This window comes from Primulina eburnea, chromosome 8 (genome assembly GCF_022965805.1).
Source record: "Primulina eburnea isolate SZY01 chromosome 8, ASM2296580v1, whole genome shotgun sequence".
Taxonomy (NCBI): Eukaryota; Viridiplantae; Streptophyta; class Magnoliopsida; order Lamiales; family Gesneriaceae; genus Primulina; species Primulina eburnea.
In genome coordinates, this window is record NC_133108.1 from 42,772,491 (window position 1) to 42,789,289 (window position 16,799).

The 16,799-nt window shown below is 35.4% G+C and overlaps 2 protein-coding genes across 4 annotated transcripts; both read right to left on the reverse strand.

Annotated features, from left to right (window-relative positions):
* Window positions 1-1,331: 1,331 nt before the first annotated feature.
* Window positions 1,332-7,944, reverse strand: LOC140839987 (uncharacterized). Of its 3 annotated transcripts, none has more exons than XM_073207033.1 (15): window positions 7,812-7,944; window positions 6,938-7,128; window positions 6,720-6,831; window positions 6,538-6,648; window positions 5,965-6,069; window positions 5,426-5,509; window positions 5,220-5,335; window positions 4,401-4,502; window positions 4,194-4,307; window positions 4,036-4,089; window positions 3,708-3,774; window positions 3,512-3,565; window positions 3,243-3,317; window positions 1,939-1,974; window positions 1,332-1,657 (listed from the first exon to the last, which is right to left on the reverse strand). In XM_073207033.1, exons 2-15 carry the CDS (start codon window positions 6,955-6,957, stop codon window positions 1,565-1,567), a joined length of 1,143 nt encoding a protein of 380 aa, XP_073063134.1. In that variant the 5' UTR covers window positions 6,958-7,128; window positions 7,812-7,944; the 3' UTR covers window positions 1,332-1,564. The 3 variants fall into 3 exon arrangements, with proteins under 3 accessions (XP_073063134.1, XP_073063137.1, XP_073063135.1); XM_073207036.1 differs by having other exon boundaries at window positions 7,802-7,921; XM_073207034.1 differs by lacking the exon at window positions 7,812-7,944 and having other exon boundaries at window positions 6,938-7,773.
* Window positions 7,945-9,536: 1,592 nt separating this feature from the next.
* Window positions 9,537-10,521, reverse strand: LOC140838040 (uncharacterized). The gene has a single exon (XM_073204123.1). The coding sequence runs from the start codon at window positions 10,462-10,464 to the stop codon at window positions 9,706-9,708; it is 759 nt and encodes a 252-aa protein (XP_073060224.1). The 5' UTR covers window positions 10,465-10,521; the 3' UTR covers window positions 9,537-9,705.
* Window positions 10,522-16,799: the final 6,278 nt, after the last annotated feature.

Below are 16,799 nucleotides of genomic sequence, written 5' to 3' on the forward strand. Positions count from 1 at the left end.
TTACAAGACTTTAATTACATATAACCGATGTGCGAAAGAAGCACAAGCAAAATTTATTGCAATGCCGTTATGTTGCTGACATGTTCTTAATGCCTCGAATAATTATAGTGAAATTTTGTTGTATTATATTGAATTCAAAATAATTAAAGTATATCGTATGAAAAGTCAACAGTTTATGTGAATATTTAAATTCGTGTTGGAGATTTACCACCTGAAAAAATATGGAATTTTGGGCATACGCACACCCACGGATATCTGTGTCAAGCCCATGTATGCCAAGGACTATCCCGCATGAATTTCGATTCTTTCGTGCCTCCTCCGACAGCGTTTTGGGTTGACTACATAATACCATTGTAATAGTTGGGAGCCGTGGTGGTTTTGCCTTGTTGGTCTAGTTTTGACATTGCTAGACCATGCATGCATGCGTTTGGGATTCATGTTTCGAGCCGTATGCATGTTGTGGCCCCGCGATCTGTCATGTAAGTGACTCAATCCCGTTGCTCTGTTTCTTGAGTTGGCCCGTATAACCACGAACCGCGTACATGTACATGCATGTATCCACGAACAAGACAGTAAATCTCGAGGTTATACACAGATTGGTCATGAATATGCCGCATGCAGGTCAGCAGGTGCTAGCACTGTGTCATGTTTTCGGTAGTAGCCGTGTGTGGGTCCTTTGTTGATCAGTAGAGCTAAATCGATGAACTTTCAACGATGGAATCCTATCTGTATCTACAGATAAAAAAGATGCAATGGTGTATTGTGTGCATTGAGATACAAAATATATAATCATATTATAACATTCAATAGAAAATGCAAGTTGAGATCAATAATAATATCAAAAGATCCCCCCAAAGTCATATTATATGCCTAATTACGGGTTATACTTTTACAAATTATAAATTATTGTAAAGATGTTGAAATGATATAGGCGAGTCCCGACTATTTGGGCTAGCAATTTCAACCCGTCGGCCTAATGGTGGGTTGACTTGCAGCGGTGGCGGGTCGGCCCACCCCAACCCTCCAAATTTGGCTAGGCCCATCGAGCCACCCCGCCTTGTTTTTTTGGTGGTCGGGAAAAGCCCTGCCTAATGACAGGGGGTTGCGGACCGGCCCTCTCTGTTAACTCGTTTTGACATACTAATCTAGTTATAATGAATTGTACTAATCAATATGATATAGTATACGATTGGATACAGATCTCAAAAATTAAGCTGGACGAACCAAAAATTCTGGCATCTGAATTTGAAGATGTATAACTATGTAACTTCAACCAAAAATTCTGGCATCTGAATTTGAAGATGTATAACTATGTAAACGGAACCAAAAAATGGGGAAATCTAGTTAGTTATCATGTTCATCAGGGAACACAAAACCTGAGTGAGCCTGTAAGTATTTTCCTAACAAAAAACCTACAATAGCATCTAACTGCATTTGTACACTACTTGTAACTAAATTGACCTACATAAAGCCCAAACACTGCTCGAGCCAATATGAGGAAATCTGAAGAAGATGTAGGAGAAGCCAAGAAATGTAAAGAGAAAAATCATTATCAGACCATAATTTAACTTTTTTCGTGATGTGCAAAATATGCCTTCTCCGCATCAGCAAGGCGATCTTGAAACAAAGCCCATTCCTTCTTGCATCTCTCTCGTACCTACCAAAAAGACAAATATATCAGCCAAGACATACAAAATCTATACACCCGAAACCAAAATCAACATGTTTCCTGTGTTTTTTAGACTATCATATGTAGGTTTCAAATGGGTATAAACGAGTTATCAAAAGTTGAAGGATGTAGACAAGGTTACAAAATTACTAATTTACTATGTTAATACGACATTAGATGAGATAGTCTTGCTAAGTAACATAGATAAGAGGAAAATGAAAAAAAAATGACACTGCAGAAAGATGAGTCATAATTCAGGATATACATACCCCTTGCCATGGAGCTTTCCCACGATCAGACTTTCCCTGGGAATTTATGAGGAAGTTTGGATTTAGTGAAAAAATTCAGCAGAAAATTTAGTCCACAAGAAAAACAAGCAAATAGTGGATAGGAAAGAAACTTGGAACGAAAACAATAACATATATAATTATGTGTAATATAATTCCATGACCATAATGTAATCTACTTGTCGAACAAAAACAGTAAGGAAGATGCTACGAGATGACTTGAGGGATAACATGGTACTATTTTTAAAAAAATAACCTAGCAAAGGGGAAAGCAGTAATGGCATCAGAGCGAAAAATTAACAGGAAAAACAAACAGAAAAATTGAACGAAAATTACTAACCTTATATAAAGAAGAATACTGATAACTAGTTTTCCCATGATGCATTTGATTCGTCAAAAGAACTTTTTAAAAATCAATGGATGTTTCAAGGTGATAATATAATGGAAGAAAAAAGGAACAGTGTTGCCTGCTGTGCTTGATCTGGCCGGATGTGAAACATGAATTTATAGTGGGAAGCCATATGGCACCAAAGGGACAGTGGAAATAAATTGTTTACTGTATTCTGGGTACGGCGCAGGCTTCAGCGAATTTGAGGACATTGTGTGATGCTGTACATTGAGTCATTGCCATAAACACAATGGAAATTGAATTTTGGATTGAAAAAAAAAATCAGGAGCAAGATGTGCCATGGGAAATTCTAATGAGCAAAAACATTGTACCCAGGATACAATGGCAATCGAATTTTGAATTGAATTAAAAGAAATCAGGAGCAAGATGCGCCATGGAAGTTCTAATGAGCAAAAAATTAAAGGAAAAAATGTACTCAGGATAATTCTTTGCCATTAGAATGAACAAATTACATGGTAGACAATCCTATGCCTGTCAAATAGTAGCAGAGCCCTGGTATTAAGAGTGGATTGAGCAAACAAACCAGCAACCTCCCTCAAAAAGAGAAATTGCGAGTTTCACACCTAGTAATCCATTCGATCACCCCACCAAAAGATGATCCCTTATCTATTGTTGATGTTCTTCAGAATTTGACAATCCAATAAATAACACCAAGACACGTGCAGATTTAGTCCTTAAATTGAACGTGACTAAAAGCTGCATGGATGAGCTTTTTTATTTCAATAATCTTATGTGCAAATAAAGTAAAAAACCTAGGTTTCAATCCCCAAACCCACAATAAAATGAGCAATATGGAGCATGACTACAGCTTGATGAATCATGCATTCAGAAAACTATGAAAAAAGGTATGCAGCAAATACAGCTAGTGATTACTAACCTGACTTCCGAGTGATGGAATAGTTTGGTGTACAATCCATTGCGCATCAACAACCCCGATTTTTTCATGCGAAGGCTACAGGGACAAACAAACACTGATGATTAGAAGTTCCCCAATGACACCATGGGTCTCCAAGAAATAGTAATAAATAAGCAATATGCTTGAAAACTTGAAATGAAATTCTTTTCCATATCGTCTCCTCAATGTTTTTGGGGAGAGTTGGGGGGGTGGGGGGGAAGTTGACGCGTGAGAGGGAGAGAGACACTGACTTCCACACATCTTCTTAATGCGAAGTCCAATCCCCATCCATGAATCAAATCATTCTGCAAACAGGCAAATAAAAAAGTCATTGATGAACAACAGGCTGAAACATAACTCACAAGGAAAGCAACAAAGTAGTGAAGTTAATAAATGAAGCAAGGCACGCAAAAACGAAAGCAGAGTAAAGCAAAATGAGACAGATACCTGAATCATATGCCAAACGCATCTCCAAGCTTTACGAGAAAACACAGGAGCCATAATTTCCACAAAGCTGAGTCAAACCAGAAAGAGGAAGAAATAATTATTGTGCGCTAGGCAGGAGAGAGGAACAAAATTTCAGATTTACCACAATATTAACATCCAAATGTGAGTGTTTATCAATCTAGAGGTAAATTTAACTCTCAGAAGAACTTTGTAGCTCTATGTTCCCAAACATTGATTCTCTACAGTCTATATTATAGAACTTAAAAAATAATTTAAATAGACAGACCCACACAAAATGAAAATTTCTAAATGAGAAAAGAGATTTTACGCTGCGCATGGAGGCAAATATGGATCATTACACCAGCCAGATTCCTCTGCATCCCTGCTTATCAACATCAACCCATCTCTTATTTACAACTCAATTTACAAATGAAATGGGTGTGGGTGGTGGTAGGATGTCTTACGATAATCAGCCAATAAACCTACTTGTGTACTTCTCCATCACCTCTTTTCTTTGTCATTTGCCATGTCAATCCATTATTGGGCTCGAGACCAGGTTGAGAAATTTCCAAACCATGTTTCTTAACCAGTTCGATATACCTGCCAAGTAAAGAAGGCCCGAACCAGTTAGGGGAAATAAGCAATTTACAAAATAAAAACAGAAAACTGTCAGTGGCTAAAAAACAGATATACTTCTCAGCATTAAAGTGTTCAACTCCAAGATCTTCATCCCAAATGAAAATGTAATCATAAGCAGCAACAACATCTGGCTGCAAAAATCTCTTTGCATACCACCTACGAAACCAGCAACAAGGGCAAGTCATCAAATAAGGGAAAGGAAATATTACTCGTAAAAATAAGATCACTCACAAGTTGAGACCTATATACATTTGAAGGATGATTCTTTTATTGGAGTTATATTAATGATATTGAGTGTTAGCTCGTTATGATAGTTTTGTTTGGTCCTTCAGGAATCAGGTTAAAAAGAATAGTTTCTTTGAAGTTTCCAAGTAGTAAACCATCTCCCCTGAGGTTCAACGAATGTGCTACGGGATCCCCATTACATGGCTACTATGTCACAATGAAGCCAAAAGATCAAGCTCCAAAGACTTCTATACTCACTAATTGCCAAAATTGAACCTAAATATTACACGATACTTTGTCAATAGCTGATATAGAATGGATACATTGTATTCTCATTTTCAGTCCAGAAGTTCATTATTCTCTATTTTGTCTCTTAATAGTTAATTCTCATCTTCATTATGCATGGAACGGTCCTGGTCCTGGATTTTTTTCCCTAGAGTCTGTCCAGAAGGAATAAATGAAGAATAAATAGTACATGAAAGGTTAACAGGTATATGCCCATGTATTCTAGTTTTAGTTTGTGACCATCAAAATTTTAACAGTAAGAAGTTTTGAATCACAAAGCATCGTGCTTTCTCAGCTCTTGTTACAATTAAGGCATAGAAAATAAAAGATGGCTAGTCGCTGATAAGAATAATTGAACTATACCATTTTGTTTGTTTTCTAACACTGACATGTATGGCATCTCGTGACCACTCAAATTGATCCCATTCACTTGTCTGGCCATCATAATGGAAAAGTAAAATCTGAAAATCCTCAGAAAACTACAAAATAAGCGAAATCAATATAAGTGCAATGAAACTTCAAGAAAGAAAATCTATATACGTGTTAACAGAATTATAATCAGTCTTAACCTTTTTCACAGCTGCATCTATATTGTTCTTTTGATTCAAACCAACCGTAAAAGTTACTAGGTACTTTGGCTTCCTTTTCAGATCCTGAAAGTTCCAGATTGTACCAATAAGCAACGCCCAATACCATAAACTCCATTAAATTTCTGACGACTAGAGTCTTTGGCTGTCTGATATATGCTGACTTCTATAATAATGTTTATAAATGATAATGAACATATCCACAGAAACAATGAAGCATAATTCACATCTGAGAAAAGATGAAAAGAGTGATTCCAACCAACCAATAATAATATATACTATGAGCACGAAACCATTACAATGAAGTACTTTCACGATCAACTCAAAAACAACCTACATGTAATAGATGTACACAAATACGAATAATGAATAAACAATTTGTAAACGAGAGCGAATGAATGATATCTATCATTAACATATTACTGTGAAAATTGATACAGCATAAAAAAGTGATATTCTCTAAAGATAAACCTTTTGTTGGTCCCATAGCTATAACCATTTCAACTCTCTTCAAACCTTACCTTACTAGGGTCACCCCATAATCTTCTCAGATAAAGGTCTGATTCTGAGACAACAATTCCAGGTGGTAAGGACTCCGCACCACGAGGATTTGTAGGAATATGGATCTGAAATACCAAAAACATGAAAAATGACACGTACGATTAACAGATGACTGTAACTCACGTCAAACAAAACCAACAAAACCCCATATATTAGGTACATTGTAATAGGGCCACCAATCAGGACAAATACTTGATCAAGAAAGACAAAATACACCAAACTTCCTATTAAGGGTAAGCATGCAGCAAACAAGTTCCACTTGTAAGATATAAATGAAAGCACAAAATGGCATGGGAATATGCCCAGAATCAATACATCTGCAAAGCTAAAAATCCTTATATAACTGTTAATCTGTGGCCATTTTAAATGAGAATTTAAACCAATATCTGCCGAAAAAGCATTCATTTGAAACCCTTCAAAATAACTGTGCTCTTCCTTTCATATCACAAAAAATTGCACCACTGATCATTGATTGATGGTGAAAATGATGGAAATTTTTTACAACAGCTACACGCAAAAGAAAAATGCAGTACCTTGGGTGTTAAAGGAGTACTACCAAGATTTTTCGGAAAACTACGAGTAGCAGAAAAACGATCACCAAGCGCTACATCAATAGAGGACCTTAAACTTGAGGGGAGATTAATCTGCCAACAAAAAATAGAAATCATGATAAACATCCTCCTTAGAGATTAGTTATGGAGGACCTGAGGCTTACCTTCGATAAAGAAACTGATGGAAATAAAACACCTACAAAATATCCAAGCACCATTCCCATTATGGTTGTTATCACGAGCCGGGAACTACCGTTTGACTTCTTCGCAAACCCACTGCACATATATAATGAAGAGAATGAAAATAAAAGGTAAGCAAACTACCAGCCTATCAACAATGATTCACTTTATTTTGTAAATCAAAAGAGGCAGCTTTTCAAACCTGCGATTTGGGGTTCCCATCAGGATAAAGAAAGCTGCTCTACTCAAATATCAGACTAGGAAGAGATCAATATACATGAACAACTCTACACCGCATCTGTCACTTTCAAAACTTTACACCGCAGGGCACAAAACAACACAATATTACATCTGTCACTATCATAAATGAACTCTGCAGCACAAAAAAATGACCTGTAGAACACAATAAACAGACACTATTTTTAGAGCAAAACGACCCCTCCATTACTCAACCATCGTATCCTCATCGCTCGATCGATAATTCAATAAGATGAGCTTCATTAATTATTCAAAGCAATCAACACAGCTTTCTTGTGAAAAGATAAAGCCAACTCTTACTATTATCATTCTACACTTATTTACAATATCTCCATGATGAACAATGAACGTAAACAAATTCAGAATAAAGTAGAAAATCAATTATCATGTAAGCAACCACCACCACCTACCAAAATCTGAAAACACCTTCCAACTCAAAAGGAATCGAAATAACTTATTCCTCGACACGTCAAAAACTTGAAAAAATGCAGCGATTAATGCATGCACAAATCATAAAACAGAGGGGAAAAAAATAAACAAAAATCATCAATATGAAGCGCCAGAATCAAGTTTACGAATTTAATTCACAATCTGAATATCCCAGATTAAACAACAGCAAAAAAATGCATTTATAATTCATGCCCCATCTGAAAGATCGATCGCCACAGTCCCCGAACGTAAAATGTGAAAAAATGCAAACATAAAAGTTTTGAATAATAAATTTGTGTTTTTCTATAAAAAAAACAAAATCAAAAATTTAAAATCCAGGTATTGCAGGAAGATGAATTTACAGGTTAGCGATTCTTACGATTTCTCACCTGCCGCGTTCAGGAAATTGATGAGAGCCAATTGCGTGTTCTTGACGGATATCTGCTGTTTACACACCAATCCTGGAATGGAAATGAGAGTTTTTCATATGGTAACGAGGTGTATATGTATTTACGTATATATATAAGTAAGGTATAAATAACAAAATATATGAAGATTATATTTGAGCAGCTTCAGTATCTTAATTTGATTTAAAAGGTGTTTTCCAACAAAATTATTTCCAGATTTTATTTCATTCCCTAAAATCATTAACATAATATATTATATTTAATTTTGAATTTGATCGTTGAATAATTATACGATAAATGACAAAAACTCGTATGAGACAATCTCACAAATCGTATTTTGTGAGACATATATCTTATTTGTGTCATCTATGAAAAATTATTACTTAATTTTATGCTAAGAATATTAATTTTTATTATAGATATCGGTAAGATTGACCCATCTTACAGATAAAAATTTGTAAGATCATCTCACAATAGACCTACTCATGATAAAATTTTATTACCCCCGAAGTTTCACCACAAACAATTATTATGATTCAAATCTTTTAACTAGTAACACTACTAACAATTAGTATGATTCAAATATTTTAGAGTAGGTCTCATGTGAGACCGTCTCACGGATCACAATATGTGAGACGGGTCAACCATACGCATATTCACAATAAAAAGTAATACTATTAGCATAAAAAGTAATACTTTTTCATTGATTATCCAAATAAAAATCCGTCTCACAAAATATAACCCGTGAAACCGTCTGACATTTATACTGTTGTGTAAGTCATGGTAACTAAACACGTGATTTGATATGATAATGTGCTCCATGTTTACCATAATTATGACGTTGGATACGTATTTAGAAAACATATGAAAAGATAATTAAACTATAGTATGACATCTTAAAAGATATTTTTCTTTAAAAAAAAAGGGGAAAAAAGCATCACTTTTTTAAAGGCTTTATCCACTTCGAGTTGTTTGAAACGTGGTGGAATATGGTGTGTCTGGAATCCAAAGTCTCGAGCTTTAATGTACACATCCATCCTTGTCACGTAATTTTTTGAATTTATTATGTTCACCACTTGTCCTATTTATTCTGTTTGAAGTAGTGCACCAATGAATTTGTTTGGACGTTAAAATGTTTGACTCGGATTGGCTTCTTTTTTTAGGCATTGAATTTATTTGGAATCTTTCACACACACATATATATATATTTATAGATACACCAAATAAGAGGTATGTCTCATAAAATACGATCTGTAAGACCATTTCACACAAAAAATAATATTTTTTCATAGATGACTCGAATAAAAAATCTGTCTGAAAACATACTACCTATGAGACTGTCTCGCATAAAATTTTAGCAGACATACCACACACGCTTGTTCAACTTTAGATCATACGTACGCTCCTTTAATTTTAAGGCAACATGATTTAGTGCTAATTTATTTCGTATGTTGCAAAAGCATAAGCGGAGATCGAGTATCTATCGTTATGTCTTCGGGCTTCGCAATGCCAGTTAGGGCCACAAACAAATCGGAGCCAATTCACAACTTTTTCAAACATGCTCGAAAATATTTGTTGAAAATGGACGATTTTTAAATTTTTTTCCAAACGGAAAAATAGAATATAATATACTAAATATTACAATAAATTAATTAAAATATTTAATATTTAATTTTGTTATTAAAAAATAAAAAAAGAAGATAAATATTTAATTCAAAATCAAGCGAAAATATGTCACCGTCGTTGAAACTAGCATTTGGATCATCAAGTGAAACATCGCACTCTTTCGTCAGATTACAAAAATTAATAAGACCATGAGTGACGTAGGTTTATATACTTTCATATTACACACACACACACACACAAAAACCTACGACTAGTTTTTACTGGGGAGATAGGAAACATAATTTGACACCGCTTTGGTCCCCTCGGCGATTGCATGCTTCCCTAGCTCCCCCGGCAGCACCAGCTTCACCGCCCCCTGAATCTCCCTCGACGACATTGTGCTGCGCCCGGAGTAATCCTTCAGCCTCGCCGCCGCCTCCGCCAACCTCTCGAACATATCCGACATCATGTTGTTTATGATCGTCATGGCTTTGGATGAAATGCCCATGTCCGGATGAACCTGTTTCATCACCTTCAACACGTACATCTTGTACCCTCCACGGCCCTCTCCGGCCGCCCGCCCTCTCTTCCTCCGCAGCTTCATTTTCTCTCCGTCCCCGCGTTTTCTCTTTGTTTCTTTTTTCTTCTCTTTAAGAGGTGGCGGCGGCGTGGGGGCTTCGTTTTGTGGCGGCGTGTGGATCACGTCTTCCGGCTCGGAGGCTGGCTGTGTTTCGTCTTCGTCCGGTTGGGTAAGTGGCTTTTCTTGAACGGGAATTTTTTCTTTCTCGGCGGCTGGCTTTGATTTTTCTTGAACGGGAATGGTTTTTAGTGCGGAGGATTTGACCGGAGATGGAGGGAGAATCTCCACATTTTCATGAATATTCTGTTTGGTGGAACTAGAGATTAGCTCCACTTTATCATTCTGTCCATTCCCTTGCGGCGTGACCACCACTTCGACGGTTTCTTCCACCACTTTCTTGGACGTCACCACCGCTTTCACCGCCCTATTCGGCCGTTTCTTGGGTGCCATTCTTTTTATCCTCTTGTTATTACTATATTTTTTACAGCGGAATGTAGTTGCAGCAATCTATTGACAGTTTTATAAACTTTCCATAATTCATTCGGTGAAAAGTTGCCACGTGTGGACACGTGTCGAGGTATTTCAGTTTAATGCAACGTGGTTAAAAGACGAAAACTCTGGAAGGCAAAAATCCTAATAGTTCCTCGTGTGTCCAAAGTAAAGACAAACTTTGGGAGAAAAAATATAATTTCAAATAATAAATAAACTATTTTAAGTAAATAGTTCTTTGATTAATTGACCACAAAACATAACGAACCTATGGATGGAGGTGGAATCAAGATGTTGAGTAATCTATATTTCTATACTATCTATACTTCTATACTATATTATTATACTATATTATTAAGTAAGAGACATCTAGAATAACTAACTTTTGATATCTTAGTCTGTTTTACTAATTATATATATTAATAAAGTATTAAAAATTTAATAGTTTAGTGGATAAAGCTTATGTTTCTTTGTCATGAGGTTGTGGGTTCAATTCTTATTTGAGTCTTTTTTTTAGTTCATATATCAAAATTACAATGTAGCCACTCATTATTTCTTATAAATATATTTTGATCCTCATTTAAATATAAACCAAATAAATTATAAAAACATATTGTACAAGCACGCAACGCGTGCGTCGGTGTACTAATTAGGATAAATTTTTGTGTGTTTTTTCGTGGAGCCCCAAATTAAAATAATAATGGCCCAAATCTATACAATTTAATCCTTGTTGTGAAAAAGTAAAAATTTACGGTAAAAAGTAAAAATCTCAAACTCTCAAAATTATCAAACTACACACTTTATAATATTTTTCTCTCAACTCAATTGTTATTTCATTCACAAATGAGTGCTCTATTTATAGAGTTTCATATACAAATATTCCAAAATAAATTACCTCATTACATACATCATCACACACTAATTTTCAATATTCAACACCTAATTTTACCTAATTTTCAACATTCAACATTCAACATACATATTTTAATATTATATTTTCAACACTCCCCCTTGTGATGATGATCATAATGATTGTCTTCATTACGTGTTTTTATACTGCCTCGTTAAAAACCTTACTTGGAAAAACCCATTGGGATAAAAACCATAGTAAGGGAAAAAGAGTGCAGTCACGTAAACTCCCCCTGATGTTGACATGAACAGTTCTTCACAAATTTCGTAGATTGCGCATCCCAATATTATATATGTGCTTTCTGAATATTGACGTAGGAAGTGCCTTTGTGAAGAGATCTGATGAGTTTTCACTTGATCGAATGTGACGAACATCAATACATTTATTCTTCTCAAGCTCCTTGGTGAATGCGAAGAACTTAGGAGGAATATGTTTAGTTCTGTCGCTTTTTATGTATCCTTCTTTCATTTGAGCAACACATGCAGCATTATCTTCATATAGTATTACAGGTTTCTCGTCGAATGATAATCCGCATGAGATTTGGATATGTTGGGTCATTGATTTTAACTACACACATTCTCGGCTTGCTTCATGTAGTGCAATAATCTCGGCATGATTTGATGAAGTTGTTACTAGTGTTTGTTTCTGTGAACGCCAAGAAATTGCAGTGCCTCCACGAGTAAATACATATCCAGTTTGGGAACGTGCCTTGTGTGGATCAGATAAGTATCCAGCATCAGCATAACCAATTATACTTGGATTAGCATCTTTTGAATACAAAAGTCCCAAGTCTGTCGTTCCTCGTAGATAACGGAATATATGTTTAATTCCGTTCCAGTGTCTCTTTGTTGGATATGTGCTAAATCTTGCCAACAGGTTCACGGCAAAAGATATATCAGGCCTTGTACAATTTGTAAGGTACATAAGGGCACCGATGGCACTTAGATATGGTACTTCTGGACCAAGAATATATTCATCATCTTCACATGGACGGAATGGATCTTTTTCTATGTTTAATGATCTAACAACCATTGGAGTACTTAAAGGATTTGCTTTATCCATATTAAAACGTTTAAGAATCTTTTCTGTATAATTTGTCTGGTGAACAAACATTCCACATTCTTTTTGTTCGATTTGCAAACCCAGACAATACTTGGTTTTTCCAAGATCCTTCATTTCAAATTCTTCCTTCAAGTATGACACAACTTCTTGAATTTCCTTACTCGTTCCAATGATGTTTAAATCGTCAACATATACAGCAATAATTACGCATCCGGATGTTGTTTTCTTAATGAAAACACAAGGGCATATTGAATTGTTTACATATCCCTTTTTCATCAAATGATCACTTAGTCGATTATACCACATTCGACCTGATTGCTTTAACCCATATAACGATCTTTGTAATTTCACAGAATAACATTCTCTGGGTTTTGAACTTTGTGCTTCAGGCATCTTAAATCCTTCAGGGATTTTCATATATATATTACTATCAAGTGATCCATATAAGTAAGCTGTAACAACATCCATAAGACGCATTTCTAAATTTTCAGATACCGCCAAGCTAATCAAATACCGAAACGTAATTGCATCCATCACAGGAGAATACGTTTCTTCATAATCAATTCCAGGCCTTTGAGAAAAACCTTGTGCAACAAGTCGAGCTTTAAATCTTACTATTTCATTTTTCTCATTTCGCTTTCGAATAAAAACCCATTTGTATCCAACAGGTTTTACACCTTCAGGTGTAAGGACTATAGGTCCAAAAACATTACGTTTATTTAGCGAATCTAATTCAACCTGGATGGCATCTTTCCATTTTATCCAATCCTGCCGATTTTTACATTCACCAAAAGATTTTGGTTCATGATCTTCGTTATCATTTATGATGTCGATTGCCACATTATAAGAAAATATATCATCAATTTCATCTATATCTTTTCGGTTCCATATTTTTCCAGTATTAATGTAATTGATAGAGATTTCATGATTCTCGTCAGTTTGTGGTTCTGACAGAACATTTTCATCATCATGTGTTTCTTCAGGAACACCATTCTCTATTTTGTGATCATCATGTGTTTCTTCAGAAACATCATTCTTTATTTTGTGATCATCGTGTTTCTCTATGAATTTTCTTTTTCGAGGATTTTTATCCTTGGAACCGACTGGCCTTCCACGCTTCAGGCGTTTAATGACATCATGAGTATCTTCCATTTGTTTCTTTGGAATTTCAATTCGAGCAGGGGCATTTGCAGCATGTATATATGATTTAGTTACCCCTTTTGTGTCTGCAAATGCATCTGGTATTTGATTTGCTATTCTTTGCAAGTGCACAATTTGCTGTACATCTTTTTCACATTGTTTTGTTCTTGGATCCATATGTAACAATGATGATACATACCACGAAATTTCCTTTTCGGTATGTTTCTGTTCTCCCCCTAACATTGGGAAGATTTCCTCATTAAAATGACAATCAGCAAAACGTGCTGTGAACACGTCTCCTGTCTGAGGTTCAAGATATCGAATGATTGATGGACTATCATAACCGATATAAATTCCAACCTTTCTTTGAGGTCCCATTTTCTTTCGTTGCGGTGGTGCAATAGGCACATACACCATACATCCAAAAATTCTCAGATGAGAAATGTCTGGTTCTTGACCAAATGCAAGCTGTAATGGGGAGTATTTATGATATGCACTTGGTCTGATGCGAATTAATGCAGCGGCATGTAAAATTGCATGTCCCCATATAGAAATAGGGAGTTTTGTTTTCATAATCATTGGTCTAGCAATCATTTGCAGACGTTTAATCAATGATTCAGCCAATCCATTCTGTGTATGTACATGAGCAACAGGATGCTCAACAATGATTCCCATAGACATACAATAATCATTGAAAGTCTGGGAAGTAAATTCACCAGCATTATCAAGTCTAATTTTCTTGATTGTATAATCGGGAAATTGATTCCTCAATTTTATTATTTGAGCAAGTAATCTTGCAAATGCAACATTTCGAGTTGACAATAAACATACATGTGACCATCTGCTGGAGGCATCAATCAATACCATAAAGTATCTGAATGGACCACATGGTGGATGGATTGGTCCACAAATATCACCCTGAATACGTTCAAGAAACATTGGTGATTCAGTTTGGATTTTGCCTGGTGATGGTCTTATAATAAGTTTTCCGAGAGAACAAGCTTTACATTGAAACTTATTATTCTGAAAGATCTTCTGGTCTTTCAACGGATGACCATGTGTATTTTCTATAATTCTTCGCATCATTGTTGAACCAGGATGTCCCAATCGATCATGCCAATTGGTTAATATCGAAGAATTATCAACTACCATGTTTGATTCAATGGGACTTATATGTGTATAATGCAATCCAGTAGGGAGCATTGGTAATTTTTCAATCACATATTTCTTTCCTGATTTATATGTGATAAGACACATATATTTCTCATTCCCTTCATTCATTGTTTGAGTATCATACCCATGGGAATATATATCATTAAAACTCAACAAATTTCTTTTCGATTGTGGTGAATATAAAGCATCATTGATCAAAAATTTTGTACCATTAGGTAACAAAAATTGTGCTTTACCACATCCTTTAATCAAGTCTACAGGACCTGATATTGTATTCACCGTTGTTTTTGTTGGTTTTAGTTCCAAGAAATATCTTTTATCTCGGAGGATAGTGTGCGTTGTACCACTATCGGGTATGCAAACTTCAGCTTTGCTCATAGCATTTTCCATATTTGAACTTCAAAAAAATATGCAATGAAATAAATTACTGGCAATATATATTTAAATATAACACATATCATAATTATACAATAAAACATTATTTTATGAATACATGAAAAACAAATTATTGTACATTTATATTCTACCACTATATTGTTCATTTTCAGAAAAATCATTGAGAAAATCTGCAGCATCAAAATTGTTCATTTCTATCCCACCAACATGTTGATCATTTCCAGAGAAATCATTCATAAAATCACCAGCATCAAGATGAGTTGAATCACTCAAACGGTCACTGCGTTCAGTGAAGTTGGTCTCCTTTTCTTTCCCCTTTAATGATTCTTTATAAAGTTTACAAAGGTGCTCAGGGGCTCGACAAACTTTGGACCAATGTCCTGGAGTACCACATCTGTAACAAGAACTTTCATATCTTTTTGAGTGATTCTCATTAACACTTGTATTCTCATGATGCCTTTTCTGTGGATGGTTTGGGACGCTCTTTTGAGATGAGTTATAAAAATAACTATCTCTATTATTTTCAAAACCACGGCCTCGACCACGACCACGGCCAAATCCACGTCCACGTCCACGTCCACGACCTCGACCTCGACCTCGACCAAAATCTTGTCTTTGAATTTGATTTTGGTTCCGAGGTTTAAATTCATTTTTATTTACAGCATTTACTTCGGGAAATGCTGTTGATCCAGTGGGTCGGGACTGATGATTTCTCACTAGAAGCTCGTTGTTCTTTTCCGCCACAAGAAGACAGGCGATGAGTTCAGAATATCTGGCAAATCCACGTACTCTATATTGTTGCTGTAGAGTAATATTTGATGCATGAAATGTGGAAAATGTTTTTTCAAGCATCTCAGATTCAGTAATCTCATGGCCACAAAATTTCAATTGCGAGATTATTCTATACATCGCCGAATTGTAATCACTGACTTTTTTAAAGTCTTGGAATCTTAATGTATTCCATTCATCCCGGGCGGTCGGAAGTATAACTTCTCTTATATGTTCAAATATTTCTTTTAATCCCTTCCACAAAGCCATGGGATTTTTTTCAGTCAGATATTCACATTTCAATCCATCGTCGAGATGTCGACGTAAAAATATTATGGCTCTTGCCTTTTCTTGTGACGTGCATATGCCATTTTCTTTAATGGTCTCGCTTAGACCCAATGACTCGAGATGCATTTCTACATCTAGAGTCCATGGCATATAATTTTTTCCAGTAATGTCAAGAGCGATGAATTCGAGCTTTGTCAAGTTTGCCATGGTGGTACTAAAAATCACGATGCATTTTATTAGTTAATGAATATTGCAATACAAAGTAATGGATAAACAACAAGTACAAGTATTCGTAAAAATAAAGAAAACACACGAGGAGGATATTCTCCGATAAATACAAGACTCGTGAGTATGATAACTAAAATAATTAAAAATAATCTTGCGAAAGCCATCTTCTTTTTTCTCCGAAAATTTGATGAAGAATAATTTTTAGAGAAGAAGAGAAAGTTGGGGTGATTGAATGAGTTTGAGAGATCATATTTATAGGGCAAAAACTAGCCGTTTTGTTACCGTTTATGACCGTTGGTGAATAAAAGAATAAATGTATGTATTTGTATAA

Bases quoted from the DNA above. Each gene is read 5' to 3' on its own strand.
- LOC140839987 (XM_073207033.1), bottom strand. From the start codon at position 6,957: ATGGGAACCCCAAATCGCAG. The intron at 5,510-5,964 runs GTAAGGTTTGAA...TGGAACTTTCAG, and splicing joins TATGGGGTGACCCTAGTAAG to GATCTGAAAAGGAAGCCAAA. The intron at 4,503-5,219 runs GTATAGTTCAAT...CTGGTTTCGTAG, and splicing joins GTTAGAAAACAAACAAAATG to GTGGTATGCAAAGAGATTTT.
- LOC140838040 (XM_073204123.1), bottom strand. From the start codon at position 10,464: ATGGCACCCAAGAAACGGCCGAATAGGGCGGTGAAAGCGGTGGTGACG.